Source organism: Alexandromys fortis, unplaced genomic scaffold, assembly GCF_014885135.2.
Source record: "Alexandromys fortis isolate MF-2015 unplaced genomic scaffold, M_Fortis_MF-2015_v1.1 scaffold_16, whole genome shotgun sequence".
NCBI classification, from domain to species: domain Eukaryota; kingdom Metazoa; phylum Chordata; class Mammalia; order Rodentia; family Cricetidae; genus Alexandromys; species Alexandromys fortis.
The window spans coordinates 5,529,686-5,556,194 of record NW_026067893.1 but is presented as its reverse complement, the minus strand read 5'-3'; the positions used below and the strand labels follow the sequence as shown (position 1 = coordinate 5,556,194).

At 43.4% G+C, this 26,509-nt stretch overlaps 3 protein-coding genes across 10 annotated transcripts in view; 2 read left to right on the top strand and 1 right to left on the bottom strand.

Annotated features, from left to right (window-relative positions):
• Positions 1-1,623, top strand: part of Acsl5 (acyl-CoA synthetase long chain family member 5) — a 51,236-nt gene extending 49,613 nt beyond the window's left edge. For all 3 annotated transcript variants that reach the window (XM_050147710.1, XM_050147719.1, XM_050147727.1), the window contains exons 21-22: positions 444-590; positions 1,357-1,623. In XM_050147710.1, the coding sequence (XP_050003667.1) occupies positions 444-584 (141 nt within the window). In that variant the 3' untranslated portion in view covers positions 585-590; positions 1,357-1,623. The remainder of the gene's footprint in view (positions 1-443; positions 591-1,356) is intronic.
• A 1,271-nt stretch (positions 1,624-2,894) lies between these two features.
• On the bottom strand, positions 2,895-20,862 carry Zdhhc6 (zinc finger DHHC-type palmitoyltransferase 6). 2 transcript variants are annotated; one of them, XM_050147737.1, is made up of 11 exons: positions 20,635-20,862; positions 19,184-19,646; positions 18,180-18,271; positions 16,547-16,706; positions 14,385-14,546; positions 12,814-12,867; positions 9,463-9,630; positions 8,844-8,885; positions 7,814-7,959; positions 7,681-7,727; positions 2,895-3,461 (listed from the first exon to the last, which is right to left on the bottom strand). In XM_050147737.1, the coding sequence occupies exons 2-11, from the start codon at positions 19,448-19,450 to the stop codon at positions 3,358-3,360; spliced, it is 1,242 nt and encodes a 413-aa protein (XP_050003694.1). In that variant the 5' UTR covers positions 19,451-19,646; positions 20,635-20,862; the 3' UTR covers positions 2,895-3,357. The 2 variants fall into 2 exon arrangements, with proteins under 2 accessions (XP_050003694.1, XP_050003704.1); XM_050147747.1 differs by lacking the exon at positions 14,385-14,546.
• A 158-nt stretch (positions 20,863-21,020) lies between these two features.
• Positions 21,021-26,509, top strand: part of Vti1a (vesicle transport through interaction with t-SNAREs 1A) — a 313,675-nt gene continuing 308,186 nt past the window's right edge. For 2 of the 5 annotated variants that reach the window (XM_050147777.1, XM_050147768.1), the window contains exon 1: positions 21,021-21,375. In XM_050147777.1, the coding sequence (XP_050003734.1) occupies positions 21,282-21,375 (94 nt within the window). In that variant the 5' untranslated portion in view covers positions 21,021-21,281. The remainder of the gene's footprint in view (positions 21,376-26,509) is intronic. The other 3 variants (XM_050147793.1, XM_050147786.1, XM_050147759.1) reach the window with 2 other exon arrangements.

The following is a 26,509-nucleotide window of genomic DNA, read 5'->3' as shown; positions in this document are numbered from 1 at the left end:
CTGGTTTCAAGCCTTTAACTTTCATGGAACTTATTTTGGATTTCTAGCTGTGTATTCTGACACACACACACACACACACCCCACTTCCCGCTGTCCATCGTTCATTCTTCCTACTCCATCCATCCGAATGCCTAGTATAGCCGGGCTGCTAGAATGCTTGCCTAGCGTGCATGGGTCCAGCCTCTGGTGCTGCACTAACCTGACATGGAAGGGCACGCGGGTCACCTCAGCACTGTTTGGGTTGGGGGAGGAGGATCACAAGTTCACGATCGATCTCTGCTATACAGTGAGTCTGAGGGCAGCCTGGACTGCACACAGCCCTGTCTCAGAAGGAACATGGGTCTTTACTTTCATAAGGTGAAATAAACCTGGCAGTTTATCCTAGAGTAGCTGGGGCACTTTGCAGATGAAATGCCAACCACCGACATGTGCCCACCTTCCAGGTCAAAAGCATCTTCGTCCACCCAGAGCCATTCTCCATTGAAAATGGGCTTTTGACACCGACACTGAAAGCGAAGCGTGTGGAGCTCGCCAGATTCTTCCAGACCCAAATCAGGAGCCTCTATGAGAGCATCCTGGAGTAGTTGAAGGTACTTCCGGCCAAAGGATTCTTCAAAACCGCCCCTCCCTTCGTCTGTCCTCACACCTGTTGTTTAGCTACTACATAAGTTCTTAGAATGTGAGAATCTCCTGGCAGCTTAGATTTTGCTGACCTTTTAGGTCTTAGGGCTACTGTATCAGCATGCTGTTCTTCAGGGCCCCAGTTTGTGTTCTGTGTCACTTCCCCATAATTGTCATCCCAGTGCCATCTTGATTACACTAGCCCTAGGGTCATGGGATCCTCTAGCTAAGTGCCTTCTGTTTTATAAAACCCTGCTTGCCAGTGCTAAGCACTGACAGTGGTTCCCAACTTTCCTAAGACTGTGATGGTTGAAACAGTTCCTCATGTTATAGGGACCCCCGACCGTAAAATTTTTCATGGCTGCTTCCTAACTGTAATCTTGCTACTGCTAGGACTTGCAATGTAAATGCCTGATTCCCACCCCCAAGGGAGTCATGACCCACATGACCGCTCTAACAGATAGAGGTTTCAAGTTATAATTCATGGTTTTCAGGTACCCCATGAAACTGCTAATTCGAGTTTTAACCTATCACCCACACTAATCATATTTATGAGACAAACTTCTACATACTTCTGTGTACATCGAAGTCTATGCAACGAAGGGACTAGTATACAAAGCGCTGCTTCAGGCCCCTAGACAGCTTTCTGAGTGGGGAACAGCCACATGGTAGATGGCCCTGACAGTGAACGTTGTTATCCACAGTGGCAATTTTGACACTGTTTGTTCCCTACAGTTTGCTGAGCTGGAAACTGGAGGAAGCAGAAACTTACGTTCAGTGAACTTTTCCAGTAAATGAGGCAAGCACTGAGCTACTCTCCTGCACTGGGAGCAAAGGTCTGTGGGCAAATGCGATGCTTGCACTGAAGGCCTGTCTTCTGTGAAGGAACGTCTGGATCTTTCTCCCTGGACTCCAATTCCTGCAGTGTCTTACTGTCAGAAAGCATGTGGTGCCTCTACTTGTAAATGTCAAATCTTTGAAATAAACTATTGCAGATATTTATGCTGTGCCTGCTATCGTGTGGATTATGACGAGAGCCGGGGAAGCCGGGTGGCTCTTACACTGTGGATGTGCACTGGACTCACTTGATCTGAGATGATACGATGACTCAGCACTGCTGGGGGGGGGGGTCTCTGAGATACACAGCTTTGTGGCCAGGTGTGGTGACACATACCCACAATGACAACATTCAGGAGGTCAAGGCAGGCTCAACATTAAATAAACACTGCCCAGGATTGTTACAAGGTCCTCGGATGATTCTAGCATGCAGCAAACTTGGGTAACCGCTGGGTAAACTGTTAGGCCCAGCTTTTCTAACTCCACTGCACAGTTCTGAGTAAGAAAGCTGTAAGGCAGGCCCATGCTCTAAATATGCTAACGTTTTCCCCTTTACTACCTTTCTTGTATGTGCTCTCTCCCACTCTTTCTCTCTCTCCTTTAAAGATAGGGTCTCACTACAGCCCTGACTGCATGGAACTTTCTATGTAGACCAGGATGGCTTACAGAGATCCTGCCTCTGCCTCTGGAATGCTGAGATTAAAGGTGTGTGCCACCAGGCCTGGCTGTTGTACTATAATCTTAACTTGTACTCCTTTCTGGCTTCCAACTAAAATTTAGAATATTCATGGTTTTTCCACACCTTAAGCTCAGCAAGGCTGAATGAATGTCTGTACTTGAAATTAAGGGCAGGCAGCTTCTAGGGCCCTGGTGGTCCAGACTTCTTAGCTCTGACTTCCCTTCCTATGTGCCCCAGATGTGTTCTTGCTATTTCTGTCTAAAATGCAGACACTTCTACAGGCATATGACTTGCCTTGTCCCCTTCTCTGCTTGTCAACTCAAGACCATGCTGCTTTCAAAATGACTATATCTCTCACCTGCTGCTCCTGCAATGGAATAAGTCATGCTTCCTTCAGTGCCGACGCCCCAGGCACCTGTTTCTTACTCTTACCTGCTACAAGTCTGGCGGCCCTGGAAGCCTCAAGTTCCCCAAATACAAAGAATTAAGGAAAGCTCGGTTAGCTTACTTAAGTGCAGAGTAGCAGGCCTTCTCCTGTAATTCTACTTGCTGTTTTGACAAGCCCACCTTTAAGTTTAGATCCTAGTATTTGCACAAACTTCAGGGTTTGATATTAAAGTAGACACAAGCTGCCAATCTACCAAAACAGGGCTCATATGCTGAACGGAATCCGTTATGTCTCAGAACTCATGAGTCATGATGCCAACTCTATAAAGACAGAAGAAAAAAGAACACATGTTTTTGAGTGAAAACTATAATTTTTACAGAACACCCATTGACCTTTATTGGATTTGACAAAATCTGCATTATGAAAAGTAACAAAATTTGAGTTCATATTGAAGTTTTATAGTCTCTAGATTATGAAAGAAATGTCACCAAGGAAGAAACAGAATAACCACATGCAGATGCTCCTGGCCAAGGGGAACTAGATCTGCAGGTGAAGTTGGGTGCAGCACAAAGAAATCCTACAGAAAGTGCAGTTTGCTCACTTGGCTTGAACGACTTTCCTTTGGTAGGGAGAAGTGGCAAGACGGCAGGAACTCGAAGGCATATGCAGAATGGCTTCTGTTTCAAAATGGTAATAAAAATATTGAAATCATGGCACTATAGCATCTTTGAGGAAAAGAATACCTTAAGCAGAGTAGACTCGCTGCACAATTCTTGGTAATATGTATGATTTTTCAAGTAATGAAGACGTATTGATAGCACTTTCGCAGTGGCTATCTGTTCTTCTTCTCGCCCTCTGGCGCTGGGTCTGATTCGCCATCACAGGGACACTTCTCCACACAATTTCTAGGGAACCACCCTCTTATCCTCGAAGAACCTGAGGGAGAAAGTTATGCTATGGTGAAACAGCAAGCAGGACTGGGTGACACTCCTGGGAGCAAGTCTACGACTTCAAATGAGACACCCTGCTGTCCCTCACCAGTTCTCAGACACGGGACAGGGAAAGCATCATCTCCAAACACTTCTAACAAGCCAGGATCCCGTCCACCGGGAAAGCAGCCAGTGTGGTGTATAAAGTACACAACTGACCAGGGGTTAACATATGGGTGATTGTTCTGGCACACCATTACATTGTATTCTCAGGATGTGTCCTACAGCTTTTATGCATTCCCTTCTTTTTCATGAGAAATTTTGCTATGCAGTTCAGGCTAGACTTGAACCTATGATCCCCCTGAATATTGGGATTACAGGCATGTGCTCCCAGCATATCAATTTCTATATCAAAATCCCCTGAACTCTCATTTATGGTTAATTTATGTTAATCCCAAGCATTTATTTTCTTCAAGAAGATCCTAGGGGCTGGAGAGATGGCTCAGAGGTTAAGAGCATTGCCTGCTCTTCCAAAGGTCCTGAGTTCAATTCCCAGCAACCACATGGTGACTCACAACCATCTGTAATGAGGTCTGGTGCCCTCTTCTGGCCTTCAGGCATACACACAGACAGAATATTGTATACATAATAAATAAATATTTAAAAAAAAAAAGAAGAAGATCCTAGGTTCATCTTTACTTTAAAAAGGAAGAATTCAGAAAAATCAACCAGATTTCAGCCATAGCTTTATGAAAGGAATGGTCCCTTAAAGGGGATGCAGCCAACACAGGGTAGCTGAGCCTGACCCCTCAGGTCTTAAAGGGGATGCGGCCATGCACAGGGTAGCTGAGCCTGACCCTTTAGGCCTTAAAGGGGATGCGGCCATGCACAGGGTAGCTGAGCCTGACCCTCAGGTCTGGCTCACAGTTGACTGTGAGCAGCTGCCTATGCTTCAGTTCCCCTCAGACAGCTAAAGGGCAGTTCCTATCCAAGACGGCTGCCAGGATTTATTTGATTAATTTTTAAAATGAGCATACAAAGTAATGAGTTTCTTATGGCAACTTTATAAATTTTGTTTTTAGTGGTTCTTTTTTTCCACCCCCTCCGCCATCTTCCTCTTATTCCCCACTACTGGTCCTCTTCCTAGTGATAACTTTTGTTTCCAGGTTACACATATGTGTATCCAATCACCTCTTTTAAAAATCATTTTTGGGGTCTGGAGAGAAGACACAGCAGTTAAGAGTACTGACTTCTCTTCCAGAGGACCTGGGTCAATTCTGAGCACCCACATGGCAGCTCACAACTGTCTGTAACTCCAGTTCTAGAGGACCTGATACCCTTATAGACACACACAGACAAAACACCAATGCATAAAAAATAACAATAAATTATTAAAAATTGCTTTTCTATTTCTAGTTTAAACATAACCCAACTCACCCTCTAAAATCTACATATTCAAATAAAAGCTGCAATAACTTGTGTGGCTCTGGCTTGTCTCACTAACATAATGAATTTCACTTGCATCTATTTTCTTGGAATGGCATTTCACGTTTCTTTACTGAGGAATAAAATTCAATCCCGTGTATATACTGCATTTTCTCTACCCACCTGTCTGTGAGTGGACTCTAGGTTGGTTCTGTTCCTTAGCTACTCTGAACAATTCAGCAATAACAGTGTGTAAGTGTCTATGTGGTAGGGCCCCAAGTCATTTAAATAAATACCATAGACCGGCACCGCTGAGGAATACGGCAGTTCTACTGTTTGTTTTCTTCAGGAAGCTCTCCACTGACTTTCTAGGGGCTGGAGCAGACTACACTCCCAGCAGCAGTGAGTAAGGGTTCCTCGCCTCCACACCCCCGCAATGTGCTCATCTGCTGTTCTGTTGGCAGTTGTTTACTTTCAGTGCTTAAACTATGCCATTCGAACCCTCGGCTTTTATGGTTACTAACAATAGGTCTGATGTTATTCTACAAGTTTGCCTTTGCCATTCCCTTGCGGCTGTTTGCTTTGCATTATGACGTCTTGATTGAGTTCTTCTCTGGCCGTGACTTGGATTCCACAGACATCTTGTGCTTGGCTGTCCATTTCTTCTTCTCAGTTGTGAAACTTTCTAACTTCATTGCCTATAAAATTAGAATATCTCCTCTAGCCTGTGATTCTTTTTTTTTGAAATATTTATTTATTATGTATACAATATTCTATCTGTGTGTATGTCTGCAGGCCAGAAGAGGGCACCAGACCCCATTTACAGATGGTTGTGAGCCACCATGTGGTTGCTGGGAATTGAACTCAGGACCTTTGGAAGAGCAGGCAATGCTTTTAACCTCTGAGCCATCTCTCCAGCCCCTTAACCTGTGATTCTTAAGTTTAGTTTCTTGAATGTATCCCAGAGTTTTTAGAAGTTTTTGCCTTGCTGTTTTCTTTTTTGAGTGTGTTACTGTCTGAAGTCAAATGTCCCCAACAGCTGCTCTCCTGCCTGGCCTCTGCTATTCTTCCTTTCCAATGCGTTGGTTTGTTCGTGACTTTTTGCTTGTTGGTTTGGTCTTTTGATTGGATCTTTCATTTCCAGCATTTCTGTTGGTCTCTGTCAGTTTCAATCACTTACTGATTTTTTTGGGGCACTTTTAAATTTGTCTGCCAATGACCAAGTATCACTTTGGTACCTTTCGTGGTAGGTTTTAAGCTGATCTCTTCACTCCTGTCCTCTGTTAGGTCTCCATGAGGGCAGTGATCCTTTCAGGAAGCAGAACTCTGCTATCGCCCAGTGTTTCACTTGTCTCCTCAGTCTTGGTTGCTGGTAGTGAGAAGTTGCAAGCTTGGGCATGTATCCTAGTGACTGCTGTCTGATGGTTTTATATTTTTATTCGTCTGTGCATTGGTTGGGACTATGGCATCCTGGTGTTTATTTTCCCTTTGCCTCTGTTTTCTTGGTTCGGGTCTTACCTTGTGGCAGTGCTGGTGGAGATACACACTGGGAAAGCACACACTGACTTCAACTGTGTCCCTGATGAGGCCCAAGTCAGTAGCGCTGGGGTTCTGAGTGGGGAAAATGGAACTTACGGTTTTAGAGTAAGAGTCAGTAAGTAGGGAAGTGAGCAGCGGATGGGGTGGGGGAATAGGAATGAGACAGAAAGTGCTTGCTCTAAAGGTGAGAGAAATAATGGGGACCCCGAGGAGTAGGTGCACAGAAAGGAAGCACCTGAAAAGCCTATTCAGGCAAGACACAGCTGCCAGACACAAAGGAACAACACAGCTCAGAAGCAGAAATAAAACAATAAAACTAAGTAGATGGAAACATGGTGCTCCAGCCTTGTCCAACGGTTGTTCCTAGCTGTCTTTTATAGGGTCTATGCATGTAGGAGCAGGGCTGCTAGTCTCCAAACTTCAAACAACAACTCAGAAAACTTGTGTTTTCTTCCTGATGAGAGGCATTTGCTCACTTCCTGCTTCAAGTCCCAGGTCTGAGACAACTCCCCAAACCCCCACCAATTACATCTGTGGATTCTGGATTCCACATGCAAGGCTTTCTGTGAGGAGGCTCTGAGCCAAATGTGGAGTTCTTTTTCTCAACATGCCGGCCACAAGACTTGTGGCTCACAATGCAGGGGCAGGGCTATGCTTCTCATTCAGTAGCTCTGGGTGTCCACGAAGACTCGCAGCTTCAAGTTCAGACTTCTGTCTCCACAGCCTGCCATATCCTTGTTATCTCTCCACAGACCCTGGTTGCACGTCCACAGCCGGGACCTCCTGCTCATTCTGTGCATAGTACCCATGCCTAAGAGGGGACAGCACCTTCATGGAAGTTGTTGGCTAGGCCCAGTATAAGCAGCATGGTGCTGCCTTGGCTGCCTCCGCAGAGAAGACCAGACCTCGGCTTACTCTTTCTCCAGCTGTTTCTCTTCTGGGAATAGGGTCTAGTGTTTTAATATTGAGTCTTTTCATGGGGTCATGCCCAGGTGCCATCTAATTTGCTACAGTACCCATAGGTGCCTACTGGGGACTTTGTAAGTATCTGCCACATAGTCACATAGGAACTTGTATGCAGCTATTAACGTAAAGACTGGATAGACATGAGTACTACAGAGAGACATCTAAGAAGTATTCTAATATATCTACACAGTTCCCTAACGTGTTTTACGTGTAATTACGCATAAAAGTTATTCTTCCAGAATTTGGAGCTATTTCGAATAGTCACATACTTTAAACATATCCTTCCACTTCCATACCTTCTATGAAGGAATCATCGAGAATTTTATCTCCGTACAACCAGTACCTGAAATATTTAAAAGATTAAATTAAATACTTTTGACGTTTATGTCACGTTTCACATTAAAGAAACGCAACATTCCCATCTCTTACCGCAACCCTCTTGTTGCTAAAATGAGCTCCCCTTTCTGCAGCTGTATCCGAGGCTCTTCTGTGCAGGGGCTTGTGAAAAAGGTTTTAATTCCTCTGTTCAAAGGACAACAGGCACCATTATAATCTTCTATGACTTTATAGCGAACCTGCCATCAGTGGTCAGAATAATAATCTCAATATTAACAATATCTGAGCTTTTTCAAGCTTAAACAAAAAAAATTGAAGGTCACATTCAAACTATTCAGTAATAAAATGTCTTTTCCACCACGTCCCATTTCCGGGAAGGGATGATGATCCTTGTTCTCAGGCTGTCTGACCCATCATTTCAAGCACACACCTGCTAAAAATATCATCTGCAGAGTGCCACGTCCAGGAGAACTTTCTGCAACGACGGAAGTGTCTGCATGGCTCTAGGTGTGGTCTAGAATGGTTGCTAGCTAGAGACTTGCAGCTAGAGAGGGCTCACAGTGTGGCCAGTATAAACAGGAACTTAACTTTAACTGTATTTATTTTTAATTTAGACTTCCTTTGGCCATAGGTGGCATCATCTCTATCTCTCAGTGTGCTTGCTAAGTGGTTTCATCAGCTGTACTAAAGCTATTTTTCTAGGTTGGCAATGCACAATGCCTAACTGCTCTGGAAACATCCTGCTAAAATGAAGTATTTTAAAGAAAACAAACGTCAACAGTATGTGCCAGTCATGGCGCCACATGCCTTTGAACCCAGCTCTCAGAGGCACAGGAAGGCGGGTCTCTGAATTTAAGACCAGTCAGGGATATGCAGTGAGACTGTCTCAAAAACAGTGAACTGCATCAGATTTCAACAAATATAAGGAAATATTTATCACTGCAGGCCACATGGTAAAAGGAGACTCCCATGAGTGACTGTGCTGAACACGCATACACAGTATAAAAATAAACACAATAAAAAGAAATACTATTTAATAAAAGCCAACTGTCTTAAGATAGGTAGAAACACAGTGCCCAACTAGAGGAAATATGAATCAACACCACGGCAAACAAATACTTACACTTCTGACTCTTTTGTCTGCTTTTTGTTTCAGCTGTTCTCTCTGTTTGAAAGACAAGAGGAAAAAGGTTAAGCAGTCTGTCTCAGTGTTGAACAATCTCTCCCCTCCAGAAGGGTAATCCCGGTTTCTGGCGCTTTATATTCTCCTCTGCATACTGCTCCCTAATTCTGGTGCCAGCTGAGCACCTGAGGAGTATGTGGAGAAGACTCCAATGAGCGGATTCTGAGAAGATGCTCATTCCAGACTGCGGCTCAACAAATGTGTTCCTGCAAAGCTTCTAGACTGAGTCTTACTGAGTTTCTAACGGACAAACTGGAAAACTCATTATTAATGATTCTCGACTAAATAATTCTTGCTCCTTTCCCTCTTTAATCAGCAGCTACTAAGTAGAACTGTGTTAGACATGACCAGGGAAACACGGTCTCTCTTCTAGAATCACATTAAAGATACAGGGAAAAGAATGAAAGATTATTCATGAGCTACATACAAGACTGTGGCGTGTGGCTAGTGTCCAAGAATGGGCTCAATTGCTCAGAGAGATGGGGCAGCTCAGCAAGCTGGGGCCGTTAACAAAGAAATCGCCAGGCAAGAGGAAGGCCTTTTGAGCAAAATTACTTACTGTTAGGCTATACTGGTCACAGCCTTCTCTTACTGGCCACTCCAGTCCATCTCCTTCAGGGACTCCTGACCACGTAAATACCTGCTTAAAGTTCGTCCATTTACTTCCCATATCATAAGGAAAAATAAAGACTTCATCCAGTTGGTAATACTGAATTCGATCTTTAGCCTGTGGAGAACAAAGGTGTAAAATGACAGCTGCTTCTGCCTGCAGTGGTTACTAATGTGTTATTGAGAATACTCACGTGTGAAATTTGTATTATTGATAAAAATACTTTCTTATTGCTGGAATATTAGCAGTGGTGACAGAGAATATAGTTTCATCACAGTATAGAGGGGGGTTTGACTGAAAACTTGTTTGTGATACCCAATAAAGCATGTGACTGGGTGTGTCTTAGGAACAAGCATTCAAAAGATTTGTAAATAAAAGAATTAGCTAACTGCATGTATCCTAAGCAGAACACCCTCAATGCTTCCAGTTGCTTAGCAGCACAAGAGAGTAAAGGTTAACAGATGCAGGAGAAAGTGTGGGTTATGGTTAGCCATGGCCAAGAAGGGCTAATAGAGAGGCACTATTTTACAAAAAAACATTTTGCAATGCTGGTGAAGGAGATTTTGTGTTTTTGTATCATGAAATACACATATACTTTATCTTCATTTACACATGCATATTCTGATGGCACAGCTCATCTTCTAGGCATTTAAATGGTTAGCTTTCTCTAGAAATAAACTAGCTTTAAATCTGTTCAAGTCTACTGCCACCTAGTGGTACAAACATGAAGTATTTAACTCTAAAGCAAGTGTAGCTCCTCTGCACTCAACATTAGTATCTGGTAATCATATACATTTTTGATAAGTTTTATTTCCTTCTTTGAAGCTCTGTCTGTTAAGGGACAGTATTTTATGTAAAAGTTTCTTGTAGTTATTTATAATGTAATATGGGTGTTAGCTATTTATTGAAACAGTTGGAACTATGATACAAATTTACTGAATTTTATATCTCAACCTTTACCTAAATAACAGACGGTTAATCCCCTCCTTTTTTTATAAACAGAAGCTTCAGGTGTCTGCAGTCCTGCTCAGTGATAAATCATTTGAAAATGACAGAGACTCTTTAACATGGACTGAATTTCAAAACCAAAAATATAGACTAAAGGAAAGGATGCCATACATGAAAAGGGAACACAGACACATGGTGTGCTTAGAGGAGAGGAAGGAAAGTGGACTTGACCAAGCTTAGAGAGTAAAGGAAGGATTCTGGAAGAAATGATACCTAAACTATATCTTGAGGGGCAGAAAATCAGGCAAAAAAAAAAAAAAAAAAAAAAAAAAAAAAGAGGTAAAGAGTATTTTAGGCAGAGAAAAAGAATATGGAAAAGATAGAGAAGTCTAAGAGAAGGAGATGAGGCAGTGGGCAGGAGAGGAGACTGGACAAGTGAATAGGGGCAGCGCACAGTCTCATGAGGCAAATAAGCATGGGACTGAACTCAGGTCCACAGTGGTCCAAAGCCTTTCTCAGGGTTCAGGAAGGACAAACTTCTCATAACAGACTATCTACCTTTTCACTCTCCTTACATTTGCAGTGGAGGGTAAAACTGCCTGCATCTTAGGAGAAAACTGGCACAACCCTGTGACAGTTATCACATTGCTTACAAACATACTCAGCCTTTCTTCAGATTCTATAATCCTGGATCCAACCAATCACGGATGGGGAGACTGTACCTGAGACAGACACGAGGGTGTGCACCTACGACCCCTGAGACAGACACGAGGGTGTGCACCTACGACCCCTGAGACAGACACAAGGGTGTGCACCTATGACTCCTAAACTCTGGAGGTTGAAGCAGGTCTGAACTGTAGAGAGATCATATCTCAAAAATACACAAAAAAATTTAAAATAAAAACTGCATATCCACAGAACATGTACACATCTTTTTCTTGTCCCTATTCCCGAAAGCCTAACAACTATTTAGACAGTGCACTAGGCAGGATTTTTAGAGGAGCAGAACTTGCTTGGCAAAATCAAACTAGCACCATGGCAGGTACACAACTGTAGGTATCTGCAGACAGATGAAGGAAACTCAGGCTTCCAGGAGAAAATGAGAATTTTCGGAAAACTTGTATTCTCTATTGTGATTCTGACAGCTTACCCATATTTAAACATACTTCAATTTTAATATAAAATATTTATGTTACTTATAAATAATTAAATACGAATGCTATGAATTTTAATATCAAAGAGTACAAAAAGTTCCTGACAAGAAATGTTCCTTGTCAGGCCGGGGGAGCTCAGTGGCAGACCGCTTGCTAAGCCAGCGTGAGACTGAGTTTCCATCACAGGACTGGGATGTGTGAGAGGCAATCACTTGCCAAGTTTTAATGTAAAATCAAAGGATATCTATTATAGTCTAAAGTGCCCATCAAAACACTCCAATCTTTTCTACCGACTCAACTGTATGAAGCTGGACTTTCTTCATAAACATCAAAGAAAGTAATATCTCAACAGACTGAACGCAGAAGTGGGTGCCAGATCCCAACTGTCTTCGGTTAAGTCAGATATTAAAGAGATTTATAAATCTTTAAAACAAGGCCAGTTCTTCCATTTTTGGTTGACAAATATAATTACTTTTTTTATAAAATGTTAAATTATCAGAATGGATTGTCTTTTTTTTTTTTTTGGTTTTTCAAGACAGGGTTTCTCTGTGGTTTTGGATCCTGTCCTGGAACTAGCTCTTGTAGACCAGGCTGGTCTCCAACTCATATAGATCCGCCTGCCTCTGCCTTCCAAGTGCTGGGATTAAAGGCGTGCGCCACCACCGCCCGGCGTCAGAATGGATTGTCTAAAGAATTTTTTATGATTTTTTTTTCACTTAGAAAATATGGCAGTTGTCAGTGACACTTGGCACTGGGGGTGACTGTGAACTGGCTTTGAGCCCACAGGACTGGGAACTGCTGCTGTGAGATGCACACTGGGATGGCAGGGACAGGACAAGGTCTGTATACAGCTGCTCACCATTCCACGGTTTTGCCCATCCAACTACTACCTGGCCTGGCTTAGCTTCTAAGAATAGATGAACTCAGGAGAGTTCTGACAAGCCGAACATTACCGGCCCGAGTTAATGTCTCATGTTTTTGGTGCTTTTCCAAATGGGCTGTCTCTCTTTCTGCCCGAGAGAGAACGGCAGCTCAGGAGTGTGAAGGAAGCATTTCTGTGGGAGTTCACTGGAGTGGAAAGAAGGCTAAAAGCTCTCCTTGTCTACCTTTCGTGTGGCAGGCCAATGACCACTTTCATAGCCCAGCACTCACTTAGTAATCAGTAGTTTAGAACGAAGAAACAATTACTGAAGTTTACCTTCTCTTCAATCCATGATTCAATAGAAGTTTTGTTTCTGAGAATAATTTTTATCTGGAAAGGAAATGACAGTGAAATTTAACAAGGTGACTTTGGTTTACTTTGGATCCTTACCATTCTAGTAAATTCCAAGAGAGCTTTATTGTTCTGCCCCAGAGATAAAGACAACACAGATGGCAGAGGTTAAGTAGCAGCCAGCAGGGAGCCCATCCACCTCTAATTACGGCACTGTAGCATCTCTATGCCAGCCCAGCAAGCCCACCCAAAGCAAAGCTAAGCCAATACTTTGATTAGAATTCATGCCTCAAGTATCAAAATTTTCAGGGTATTAAAAAAACAGTAACATAAATAGTTGAAACAGTACTTAAATGTAATTGCTATTAAAATTTATTACCATTATGTATGTGTATGCATAGTTTGTGTGTGTATACAGTGCACATATGTATATGCAGTGTATGTGTATATACTTGTGTATATGTGTGTGTGTGTGTGAGTGCGTGTGTGTAAGGGGTATGTACCTGTGTGGTAGCCTCTGCTTTATTTCCCAAATCTGGAGTTCAACATTTTTTAGCTAGGCTGGTAGCTACCAAAGCCCAGTAAGCCTCCTGTGCCTGCCCACTTGACACTGGTGTTGGAGTTACAGGCACACACAGCTCTCTTTTACATGGGTGGTAGGACCCAACTTTAAATTTATGATGAATCTGTTCACAACACAGCAGTGTCCCATTTCAGTCACCCACACATCTCCACTACACTATGGTGTGCATAAGAAGTGTCCTCCAGAGGCTCATCTGCAGTTCTTGGTCCCTAGGTGGCAGCACTAATTTAGGAGGCTCTGGAAACTGGCTGTGGCCTTGCTGGAGGATGTGGGCACTGGAGGTGTATCCTTGGGTGGTTGAATCCTTACTGGGTCCCTCCCCACAAGCCATTGCACTTCCTGTCCACTATGCTGTGAACAGCTCTCTCTTCTACCTGCTCCTTGCTACGATGCTCCGCCTCACTGTGGAGCCAAGGACAGAAGCCTGAATTTCTGAAGCAGTGAGCCCAAATAAGCCCCCTTTCCTTAGTAGTGTCGTCTCTGTCCCTACCTAATTTCTTTACTGTGACTAAATCCATGCAAAGTATGATCCATGTAAGGTTACACCAAGATATTAATTTGCTTTTATTAGGATTCTTAGTTTATAAGCATTATAGGAAAAAAAAAAAAAGACCAATCTCTGTGCACTCCCTCAGAAACCTCCTCCTTTTCATTAATAATGACATTACTGAACACGAGTGGGTGACCATGGGTGAATCTCCTAACCTACTGACAATCACTCGTTTCTTGTATGGAAGTGAAGACCATGAGCAATTGTAGGGTGAGAGCAACTTTCTCAGTTATAAAGACGTGTACTTTCACATCACAAGAAATGGTGGCTAGCTATTCTGGCAAAATTAAAATTAACTACTGGACACAGGTGATTAGTTGTTTATAAATAAGTAATTTCTCTCACATACTAAAACTTTCTCTTTTTTTATAGCAATCAGCCAATGACATGCAACTTTCAGACAGAGGCAACCAAGAACTTTACCTGTATGAAAAACAGCATCCCAACAGCTATGGTTGTTCCCAATGCTAATCCCAAAGCAAACAAGGTGGCAGCAAATGCAGCCAACCCGAAGGGAACAATTGGAAGAGGGTCTCTCCGGGCCGCACTCATGTCAATCTTGACTGTGTTCCACCCAAAGGAGAGCTGCAAGCAATCACAGTGCACACGGGAAATGCTGTTGAGGTGAGCGCTGCTGAAAAAGTGACTGGCAACAACATGACCAGAGCTAGGGAGATGGCTGCCTAGGTATGAGGGCTGAGTTCAGATCCCCAGCATCCACAGAAATGCTCCACGGCCACGGTGGCCCTCCTATACGACCAATGTCTGCAAGGCCAACACAGGGCATCCCCAGGGAAAGTTGGTTAGCCACACTCATCTTACCTCAACCTCTAGGTTCAGCTGAGAGAACCTACCTCAATGTACACAACAGACAGTCATCAAGACAGATACTTGGCATTAGCCTTGGACGTCCTTGTACATGTGGGTCCCTAGGCCCCACACTTGTGAACATGCATACACACAGGTACACTACCCGTGAGAAAAAAATAACATCAACAGTAAAACCCCAGCGTGACCTAAAAGATAACCACAATGATATGTTGCCAAGGCAACTGCAGCAAATAGAAGTTTCTGATGAATACTTGGCTCCTACTGACATGTACAGTATCTTCTTTTTTAATTATTCTTTTTAAGTGCAAGGAATCAAACCCAGGGCCACAGTCATGCTGGGCAAGAGGTTTATACATCCACAGCTCCATCATCAGTAATTCTTCAATATTAATTACTGCTGTTTTCTCAGAAGAAGGAGACTGACCTTACAAAATGAGTAATTATAAACAAGGCAACACCAAGACTCCACTATCTCCTTCCTATTCTAAAATGACAGTATTCTTCGACAGCAGCAGACACAGCACATTCCACAGCCAGCAGTCAAGAGCTAGTAGGATGTTGATAAACAGAGCCTGCAGATGGGTAGTGTGGGGCCTGTATGAAGTTCTAAATCAGTGGCTCTCAACCTGTGTTGTTGTAGGGAGGCCACTTGTTTGTTCTCGCCTGCTTAGCCCCAAAATAACCACACAGAAACTATATAATTTAAATCACTGTTTGGCCCATTAGCTCTAGCTTCTTATCGGCTAACTCTTACATCTTAATTTAACCCATTTCTATTAATCTGTGTATCGCCATGTGGCTGTGGTTTACCAGGTAAAGTTCCAGCATCTGTCTCTGGCAGGGCTACATAGCTTCATAGCTTCTCCTGACTCCGCCCTCTTTTTCCCAGCATTCCGTTTAGTACCCCCCCAACTCTATTCTATCCTATCACAGGCTCAAGCAGTTTCTCTATCAACCAATGACATTCACAGCCTACAGAGGAGAATCCCATATTACTGTGTGTCTCAAACCCCTCTGGGGATTTCCTATCAGATATATCAGGTATTTACATTACAATACACAATAGTAGCAAAATTACAGTTCTGAAGTAGTAACAAAACAATTTCATGGCTGGGTCCCACACAGAAGTTAGGAGCTAACATCTAAACTCTGGAGAGTTCATATGGAAATTCCGATTCCTTAATAGTGGAAGATTAGCCCACAGACGGGCTATAGTCACACATGGATTGTCCTTGACTGTGAAGGACATGTGCTCCCCAGCTTGTTGTATACCTATTAGGCCTGTGTCCCTCTTTTGATCCCAAGTCAATTTATGGATTTTTTTTTAAAATGTGTACAACCTCTGAACTTTCTATCATGGCTGAATGTCCAAAAGTCAATTCAAACTATTTCTGGTTTAATGTGTTTATTTTAGGAGCGTGCTTGCACCATGGACCAAATGAACAAAGGAATGACAATCTGTTACAGAAACTGAAGGGAACAGAAAGAAAGTACCATAACCACCAAGTTAGAAATGTAATAAACCATGAATAAGGGAAAATAATAATTACAAAAGGTGAGTTTCCAGAATAAAACAATCTTTCCTCATTTCCAAGACAAAGAGCTTTCTAAAAAAAGGAACTGATAGAGCTAATCGAGCAAGCTGTTGTACTAGCTAAATCACAAAAAGTGTATTTCTAAAAGGGACTCCTCCAACACATTGGAGACATCACTGAGTCTGACAGGAATGGTAGCGTATCACGGTGTCCACTTACCCGATTATAAAGCTGTGTATACATGGTCATCACAAAAATAAAAGCAGCATGGATGCAGCCCAGAGGTGCCAGCAGGAGGAACAGTGTGAACGAAGCGTGGTTCTGGTGACCACAGCAGTTGTTGATCCAGGGACAGTGGTGGTCCATCTTCATTATACATCTAAGAAGAACACGTTCATGAAGCATAGAGCAAACTCCTGTCTCCTTTAGCTCTGGTTTTCAAAAGACCAAGCACATAGGAATGCAGTATGCACAGGAGTCACGGGGGTTAGTTCTGATAAAACAGATACTTCTTTACGGCTTTTTGAAGCTACATGGTGACTTCTTTAAAATTTTAAACAGCAGTCAGATATCACAATAGTTTCTCAAGTAATGTGTCTGAGACAGGCAGATCTCCGAGGTCGAGGCCAGCCTGGTCTATAAAGTGAGTTTCAGGACAGCTAGGGCTACTAAGAGAAACCCTGTCTTGAAAAACTAACAACAAAATAATTTCTTACACAAGCTGGGAAGCTCTGCAAGAATCTCATTATAAAGGAGGAAGCTCGGCTGTCAGTCTCTTTAAGTTCATAAATGTCATAAGTGACATACAGTTCCCACGTGACTCGGGAGAATGATTATAAAGCTCTCCTAACACAGATGCAACTTTCTTCCTTTCTCACAATGTGTTAGACATGGAGCTTCTGACCGAAAACAACCTTAGCACACACGAGTCAGTGCTTGTGCTTGGTCTCTTTGCTAAAGGTGGACTTCCTAGCAAACCAGATTTTATGTCTAACTCAGTATTTCCTAAATTTCATCTTAATGAACAGATGCTGCTGATAGCCAGGTCCTGGCATATTTTGCAATTTTTATTAGTGATTCAGTTTTCTTCTCATTAATTTTTTGATAATATGTATGAATGAATCTGAGAAAACCAGTTTAATTCCAACTTAAAAAGTTCTGAAGCTATTCAATATGCATTTGTTGAATTCTGTGAAGTTGTGTTACACCCGATTAGTCTAATTAAAAAGCTGAATGGCCAATAGCTAGGCAGGAGAAAGGATAGGCGGGGCTGGCAGGCAGAGAGAATAAATAAAAGGAGAAAAAGAGAGAAAAAAAGATTTAGGATGGAGAAAGAGGAGAGGAGGACTCCAGGGACCCCAGCTAGCTACACAGCGAGCCACAGAGTAAGAAGAAAGATACACAGAAATAGAGAAAGTTAAAAGCCCAAAGGCATAAGATAGATGGGATAATTGAAGAAAAGCTGGTTAGAAACAAGCCAAGCTCAGGGGGGGTATTCATAAGTAAGAATATGCCCCCATGTGTAATTATTTGGGAGCTGGGAGGCAGGCCCCCAGAAGAGCAAAGAGAAAAAAGTACCAACTACTAGGAAGAGCAGGTCAGTAGGCTGTGTCCCTCAATTTCTGGTTCAAGCTCCTGCTTTGGCTTTCTTTACTGATGGACTGTATTCTGCATGCCAAATAAACCCTTTCCTTCCCCCAAATGCTCTGTGGTCAGTGCTTTACCACAGCAGTAGAAAAGTAAACCAGGACACTTGCAGAGAACAAAAGGTTTCCATTGTCATGACGGAAGATATAACAAAAAGCATAGCGACCAAGAGGATCAGCTCCCGGTAAACAGAGAAGCCACACACCTGTTACACTTCCTGCAATGGTGTGAGCGTGGTGCTTTGTATGCTTGGCAGACTTTACAGTACTGGAGATACATGCTATCCTGAGGATTTTCCTTGATAGAAAAGAAAGGCATGTTAGTTACTTGATCCTAAACAGTAACAAGTCAGGATTTAAAAGGTCCCGACAATGGCATAAATTTCTATTATGGGTGATGATGGGGGAGGGAGGTCATTAACTCGCATTTCTAATACCTTTACTTATGCTAAAATATTATAACTAGAAAATGACTCAGAGGTCATTTTTATTTCCTTTTCTCCACTTTCACCCCAAATCTAGTGTCATGGTTCTACTCACCCAAATCTGAGCCTGAGTTTTAGATAACTTGACTAGTATTTCAGAGTAAAGTTATGAGTTGACACTTTCTCAAATCTCCCTTGTCATCTCTAACTGGTTGTTTCTCTCACCCAAATCTGTGTATTACAAAATAACATTCCTATCCAGCTCTGCCAGAGCTTTGCCTGAAACCTCTACACACCCCTGTGGTCCAGGCAGCTCCCATGCACACTCTCTCACCTGCTTGCCTTTGTTTGCCATGGTTTGCACTACTCTGCTTTTCCCCCCTTCAGTCACACAAGGCTGCCCACTTTTTGGATAACTGTTTCCACCTGTTCTCAGACTGAGGCATCCTCTTCCCTTCTCTGGAAATTTGCTATTTAGACCAGGCGTGTCAGCTCACAGGATGACATGCCTCTGCCTCCCTGGTGTGGAGATTAAAGGCATGAACTACCACACACAGCCTCTTATTTTGAATTATTATTTAAACAAAGAACAAGTACCAATGGCTTTGGAATAGCTAATGTGAATCAATATTTCAAACAGACATCAATTCTAATCAGCAGTGACAACCAGTGACTGGAGTAGCACACCAGGGTCTCCTAGCACAAAAGCTGATAAGGCAAAACCAAAATGTAATTATCATGGCCAATTATGTGATGTTCACTATCAAAGCAGATCATTTTCTTACCGGTTTCCAACCCCGAGGGACAAAGCCAGGACCAGCAAACATGGCATTGAAGTAATTGTAAAGAATCATGACAGTCCAGTTTATCAACATGATAAAATTCACACTTCCTCCGGTTGTATGTAAAGGCCAATACCACAGGATGGAGTCGATCATGGCCATCGTAGAACATATTGCTATCACACCAAGGGCAATAATGGGGCCCCAGTGACACAGTCTCTTTAATTCTTGAAGATTTTCAAACCTGATTACTGAGCAGAAGGTGCCCATTTTGGGTGCCTTCTTTCTTTCGAAGAATTAGAGATTCTCTTTTTCTGTGCACACATTTCTGTGTGCATCAAGTCCATGTGTTCCTGAACTGTCATGCCTTTGGCTGACAGAGTGTTAACCTGGAGTACACCATTTTCACTGCTGACATCCAGACTCCTTTACATCAAGAAGAATCTAGATTGGTGTGAAACTCAACCTAAAGAAATCAAAACGGGAAAATTCCGTTTAAAAATTCCATATGCCGTTTATTTAACTCCAAGAAGCACTGCAACAGCACCCCAAAAGCACACTAGTGTGAGGTTGACATCTTATCGAGGCCCAAAAGAATTACCTTTGGACCGATCCAAAATACAGCCCAATCTTGAACTGCATGTAAACTGGACACATTAAACAGTTTTACTCTTGTGTGCAAACTGTCAGGAAGGATTAACTATCCCATGCTAAGTGGATAGTTAGAACAAAGCCTTAGAGAGCTAAGAAGCAGGGTCTCACCTAATTCTTCCTACAACAGAAACTGGATTAGAGAGGATGAGTGATTAGGTCAAGGTCACGAGAAACCAAAAGAGAAACCAAGGCACCGAGATTCTTTTAGGCCGTTCTAAACTGCCTCAGAGTTGCGAATTAAGTGTAATATGCTCTACGCATATAGTACTTTGTGTATTAATAACCCGCAGTTGTTCCCGCAAGCGCCAATATTAACAATCGATCAGGGTTAAAGGTACAGGAACAAGGGTGAAAGCAAAGAAAGCGACGCGCGTGTGGTTTGTGTGCGTGCCCGCGCGCGGAAAATCACAACTAAAGCAGTGCACGAGAAAGGGCACAAAAATGTGTATTTAAGGAAAAATGAATTCCCTCCGGGGACGAGGGCGGGGGGGGGGGGGGGAAGAACGCACGCATGAGGAATAGCTGGAGAAGAGAGTTCTGAATGGAGTGGAATGAGTCGGGAAACGACCTACGATAAATGGGTATGACGTATGCCTAAGGGATTCCCACGCAGCTGTTGCGCCTGCGGGTGCCTCAGTTTCCCGCCCGTGCCGTGGTGCGGGACCCTCGGGGATCTTCACTCGTGAGACAAATCGTTCTACTAAGTGAGGTTGGGCTCAACATTTTGGAGATCCTGAACCGATTAGGTCGGGGCGAAGACCGCCCCACACGTGGGTTGCAACCCCCGCGGTGACTCCCACCTCAGTCTGGTCTCCTGTGCCCGTTCCACGACCATTGCATTTCCGGGACGGCCTGGGTTCACCCGGAACAGATTTTCTCCTTCTCAAAGCTCCGTCACGAGCTCTTCAGTCCTGCGCAAGGCGAACTCGAACCCTGAAGGTGAGGAGTGCGCGACCAGCTCTGAGCCGCAGAGTCTTAGGTTTACAGGGCCGCCGCCAGGATCCCGCCATGGCCCTTGGCGCAAGCTCCGCCACAGCCACTTCCGGCAGGTCCGCTGCGTCAGTCTTCCCTCTGAAAGCAGGCGCCTGCATCTGCTTACAGCTCGGGGGAACCCCAGCCGTTTCCCTGAACGTGCAGTGTGGGGAAGTGTTTTCGGTGATCCCCGAGAGCATGGAGGTTTTCGTAGTTCTTTAGGGGACAGTGAAAGTGACGTTTTCCCTTAGTTTCACTCTCGACGACTGAGTGGAAAAGTAAAGACGCATCCCCCTCAGTTTCCGGGGGACAAGGATTGCGAAGAACAACCAGGAAGCGATTGGGCTGGGAGGCGTCCCCGCTCCCCGCTGTGCTGTGGAGGCTTCTTCTCAGGGTCTCTGCGCTGAGGCCCGGCCCCCTTCGTGAGTTCTCTCGGAGCTAGACCCCGGCTCCGGCCGACCATTTCCGAGCTGCCATGTCTTCCGACTTCGAAGGCTACGAGCAGGACTTTGCAGTGCTCACTGCTGAGATCACCAGCAAGATTTCCAGGGTCCCTCGGCTCCCTCCGGGTGAGTACCCTGCCCGGCCGGGCGGGGGCGGCCTGGAGAGCCGGGAGCGGCGAAGCGCCGCCTGGGCAAGCTGGTCTTCCTGGCGGGGGCGCTGTGGGCGGTGCTGGCGTCCCCGGGAGGGGGGTGTCTCGACTCCGAATGTGCTTCCAATGCAGAGAACCCCCCCACCCGGCATGGGAACCATGGGGGGTGGTGTTGGATTCCTACCCAATGGCTCTGAAAGCTTGGAAATACTGCTCTCCATTTGATCTCCCCCCCCCCCGTAAATTATAAAGTAAGAGTATTAAAAGAAAATGTATGAAAGTGTCAAGATTGTGGGTCTCCAAATGCAGCAATGTTGTTTATGAAATAGTGCTGTTATCCTTATTTGCGGCACGTTAGAGTGACAAACTAGAATGCCTGGATTCCAGCCCAACTCTTGACACTTAGAAGTTGTGTCCTAGGCAAGTGTTCATACTCTTTCAAAACTTCCTTCTCGGTTAGAGAGACACGTACCTCGTTCAAGATTAAGTGGCACACATCTGTGAAGCCCTTTGAGTAGCTCTTGTTAGGATTCATAGTTTTCAGACCTCTGCCCCAGTTGTGGGGTTTTCATCCTTCTTGGGTTTTATAACTCAGTTTTTTGTAAAGCTTGGTACAGGGTAATTTTGTCCCCCAGCTGTCACGCTCTCTGCTAGGTTGTCAGCAGTGTGAAAGTGGGAGTCATGTCTGATCTCCTTGGCATTTCTCTTCCAAAGGGTCCAAAGAATGCTTTTGTGGACAAGCAGGTGATTATAATGTGGCATCTTGTGACTTGTAAGATAGTGTTTTAGGGTCGATTTTTCTTTAAGTACAGATTTAGCTTAAGTAGTTAGGAACAAAGTGTGAGTTTTCTTATTAATTTTTGGCTCAGTTTCATTAGGGAAATCGAATGATTGTTGGGCCTCTGAACTTGTCTCTACTTCAGCCCTGGAGCACACCGTCTAGAAAAGATGATTCCTCCAGAATTGTGGGTAATATCGCTTTCTTAACCCAGACAATCCAAGATGCCAACAGTAACTTCTCTTGGATCTAACTTGTTCCTCATCCCCATTCCAGAATTTCCCCCAATCTTTGTTTTATAAATAATTTTCTTCCTTTATTTCTTTGTCCCCCCTCTCACCCGTTTTCTGTTACTAGGGATATTTGCTTGAAGCCAGGACCTCTGACCTTACATCCCTCTCCATCCCGAAGTCCCATTTAGTTCTGAAGGAGGTGGATGATGTCTTAAAAGAGGTTAGAGTCCAAGGGAGGGAGCAAGAGGAGAAAACCAAGGTAGCATGTACCACGGAGCTGTGTTGCCTCAGAGTTTTTGGTGGACTAAGTGGATGATGGCCTCCTGCCTTCATGATACTTCGCCTCGCCTCTTCTCTTCAGTCCCACTTTTCTCCGTTGCCCGAGATCATCTTGATTTTGTTGTCACTGTTGTCTGAGACTTCTGCCTTTGACTTGAGCCCCAGAACCTCAGAGTACCAGGATTTGTAGCTGCAGTTGGAGTTTGCTTGTGTTGAATTTTAATATGTCTTTTGTTTGTTTTTAGCAATAGAAGTATTTCTTGGGCAAATACTTTAGTATTGACTCTTTTGCAAAGTAATGTCATCCAGGGTACAGAATTGTGTTGACCTTTTCTGAGAAACTAGATTTTGTTACAACTGAGTTTTTTTGCCTTTGTGTTTAAAATTCTTACCACATAGAAGCAAACAGTTGAATTGTGTCTTAAAAAATAAAGATATTGTCATGCCTCTTCTTATATGTAATGTAACATGAGGCCCAAACAGACTAACCATATTTCATTTGAAAGGAGATTGTATTGCTGGTATTGTGGGAAAAAATGTGTACTTGAATAATTAAATGACTTTAAAATACAGTGGTTTTCCTCTTAATGATTTGTGCTTGCTCCCTTTTAAACTTGCTCCTAATTGATAGAAAAAAATATTTTTTTCACGAGTTTATGAACTAACAGGAATTAATAATGTAACATAGCAAAAGCAGTATACTCAGCAACATACTGCTTTTTATTTCTCAATATTTTTATATCCATATTATAACTAGTAATTATAATATCCCACAACATCATAATGGTTGTGTCATTCGCCTGAAGTAGACCAAAAGATGAGCTATTATTTACTTGGAATAAGAAGATTAAAAAAAAAAATTGGAACAAACCTTAACGTCAAGGTAATTTATGTAGGTTGGAGTACCCAGATTCTGTGGAAATGAACTACTCTATTGTACATGTATACGTATTGCGGTGACTTCCAAGTAGAATAGAAAAAAATTCTGAAATTTTATTTTAAAAAGAAACTTGATTACTCTGTAATACTTTTTGAATAAAAAAACTTTGCTCTTTGAAGTGTTTGAATCTTAACTAATTTTAATAGCTGTGATTTTTAGAAGGTGGGTCCCTTAATGAATACTCTGTGGTTACTGAATTTAAAGATTGATTTTTAATGATTACTGTTATGTTCAAAAGTCAGGAAAATCAATGAGCTGGGACCATAACTCTCTTGATTTTAAAAATTCCTGATTTTGTGGTATTGGGGGGTGAATTGCTCAGCACAACAGTTCTCCACAGGGCAGAACTTCTATTACGACAGGCATATTGGAGGACCCTCACCAGAATTTCATTTTGCTCTTCTCCCCATTCACAGAGACCTAAGGGTTACAGTTAGAATGTACCAAGAATGTATTTTGGCAAAGTGATTAAGGCTTGGGCTGTTGCTGTCAGACCTGTTAGGATTCCTCGCCTGCCTAAACTTACTGCAAATGTAGTTGTGATCAGATGTCTTGGCCTCTTCGACCTGAAGAATGGGAAGGAAAGGGTGGTCATTTTCATCTTAGAATGCTTTAAAATGCAAATGAGGCATGCAACACAAACAAGAGAAAGCATAGCAGACTGACCCTAGGGGATATTCTTTCATCTGTGCTTCCTTCAGCAGTGGGCAGGCTTGGCCAGGCTCCAGCTCAGACTTTGTCCTCTCAACTACTTTAAAGAGAACCTTGACTTTAGATCCTCACCTCCTTTCTGTGCCTGACGTACAGTGAGGTTAAAGGCTCTTGATGAAAACCTACATTTCAGGAAAAGTAGGTGCTGAGGGCTTTGGGATGTGGAAGTGGAAATGGTTTTGAATTCAGGATATCAAGAAGGAAGGGAATTGAGGAAGGGGAGTAGCAGTGATGGGGCAAAGCAGGTGTCTTTTAGAAGATACTTGGATCTAACGAGGAACTGTGTCACCCTGGAAGGTTTAGGAGACCATGGAAGCTGGCAGATAGAATACTTTTCAGTTGAGTATACTGGGAAAACAGCCATCAGTTGTCACTTATGACAGTTATGCTTTATAAACAAGTGTTTGGGATTTTAGTCATCTTTGGATAGTAGACACATAGAAATTTGTGTCATGTATGTGTATATGCACCTGTTTCCGTGTTTAAATTTACACATATCGGCTATACTCAAAATCCAGAGGGATCTTGCACCCTTGGGCAGTTTGGTTAATTTAAGTCATGGCTTCATTTTATATTTGTGTTCCGGGGGGGTTGGACTCAAGGCCTTATCTCTTGTTAAACACACACTTAGCCAGCTGTACTCCTGGCCCTAAACTTTTATTTTTATTTTTTTTAGACCAGTTGGAATATAAAAATCACAAAAATAACTCCATTTACCCATGCCAGTGGCCTCTGTTAATACCGCACCTTGATACATTTGCTACAGGTCCTGAATCCGTATTATTTGGTGTTGACTGATGTTGCAGTGATGAGGCCAGCAGGCCTGCTTTTCATCCCGCCCAGCTCCCGCACAGCTAGCTTAGCCCCGGAAATAACATAGAAACTATATTCATTTAAATACTGCCTGGCCCATTATCTTCATCCCCTTATTGGCTATCTCTCACATATTGATCTAACCCATTTCCATTAAATCTGTGTAGCACCACGAGGCTGTGGCTTACCAGGAAAGATCCTAACCTATGTCCATCTCGGGCCAGAGATTCATGGTGTCTGCCTGTCTCTGCTTTCTTCCTCCCACAATTCTGTTCTGTATTCCCCGCTTATCTATGTTCTGACCTATCAGGCCAAGCAGTTTTCTTTATTAATTAACTAGTGAAAGCAACAGATAGATAGATAGATAGAAGACCCTCCTACATCAGACTGAAGTTCATACTTTATTCATATCGTCTTAGTTAAAACTAGAAAGAATTCTTTTCCTTTTTAAACAACATGCCCTTTTGCATGGATCCTACAAAAGATGAAGCAGTCATGGCTCCTTAGACTCCTATGGGCTGTAAGTTCAGAATGCCCTGCTTTGAATGAGCAGATGGTTTTACTGGAGTAACAGACACTGGCTGACCACTCCTTGATTGGGGTTTTCCCACTTTGTTTTACCTCTTATTATTAGCCTGGGATAATGGGTTTTAGCCAATGGCGGGGGGGGGGGGGGGGGGGNAAGGTGGAGGTGTGGCTGAGCCCCAACCCAGTCCAGGCCGGTTGCCCCCGGCTAGGACAGAGGTCCTGGTCAACAGATCTTACCTCTACGCCCTGAGGCATCCATGCTGGGAGTGGCCTAGGTTCTGGCCTTGTCGGTCCTTGAAGCCAGTCCCTGGGTTTGCAGGCTTTGCAGACCCTCAGCACTTTCTTGGTCTTGGAGCTGCAGCTGCTCACACTCCACTGCAAACTCTGGAGGTCTCTGTAACTCGAACCACAGGAATATCACTCCCTTCCTTAGCGTACCTTGTTAAGTGGAAAAATCCAGGTCTCTACCAGGCTTGTCCCAGGATGACACATTAAGATTGCCAGAGACGGCAAACCAAGAAGCAATTGTGTCACATTCAGTCAAAAACCTCTCCAATGCTCCTTAACAGCTCGTTAAGAGCCAGAAAAATCAGCTGTGATGTTGAAGCGCCCATTCTAAAATCCCATTCTTCCTTTTATTTTCATTTTAAACCGTCCACTTTGGTCGTGGCTATGCTTTAAACCATCCGCTTTGGTCGCGGCCCTATTACCCCTACTCTCCCTTCTTCTACCTGCGAGAGTAGAAAACCCGCTTTTTGTCGTGGATCCCCAATTGTTACCTTGAGGATTATTTGGTGCACCCCCTGACTGCAGCAAGTTCTGGGCTCCA

What these genes read in the sequence shown, in the direction of transcription:
- Zdhhc6 (XM_050147737.1), bottom strand. Translation starts at nt 19,450, where the DNA reads ATGGGCACCTTCTGCTCAGTAATCAGGTTTGAAAATCTTCAAGAATTA. An exon ending in ATACACAGCTTTATAATCGG is followed by an intron (nt 14,547 to 16,546) that starts GTAAGTGGACAC and finishes GATTGCTTGCAG; the next exon opens with CTCTCCTTTGGGTGGAACAC. An exon ending in CAGACAAAAGAGTCAGAAGT is followed by an intron (nt 7,960 to 8,843) that starts GTAAGTATTTGT and finishes CACTGATGGCAG; the next exon opens with GTTCGCTATAAAGTCATAGA.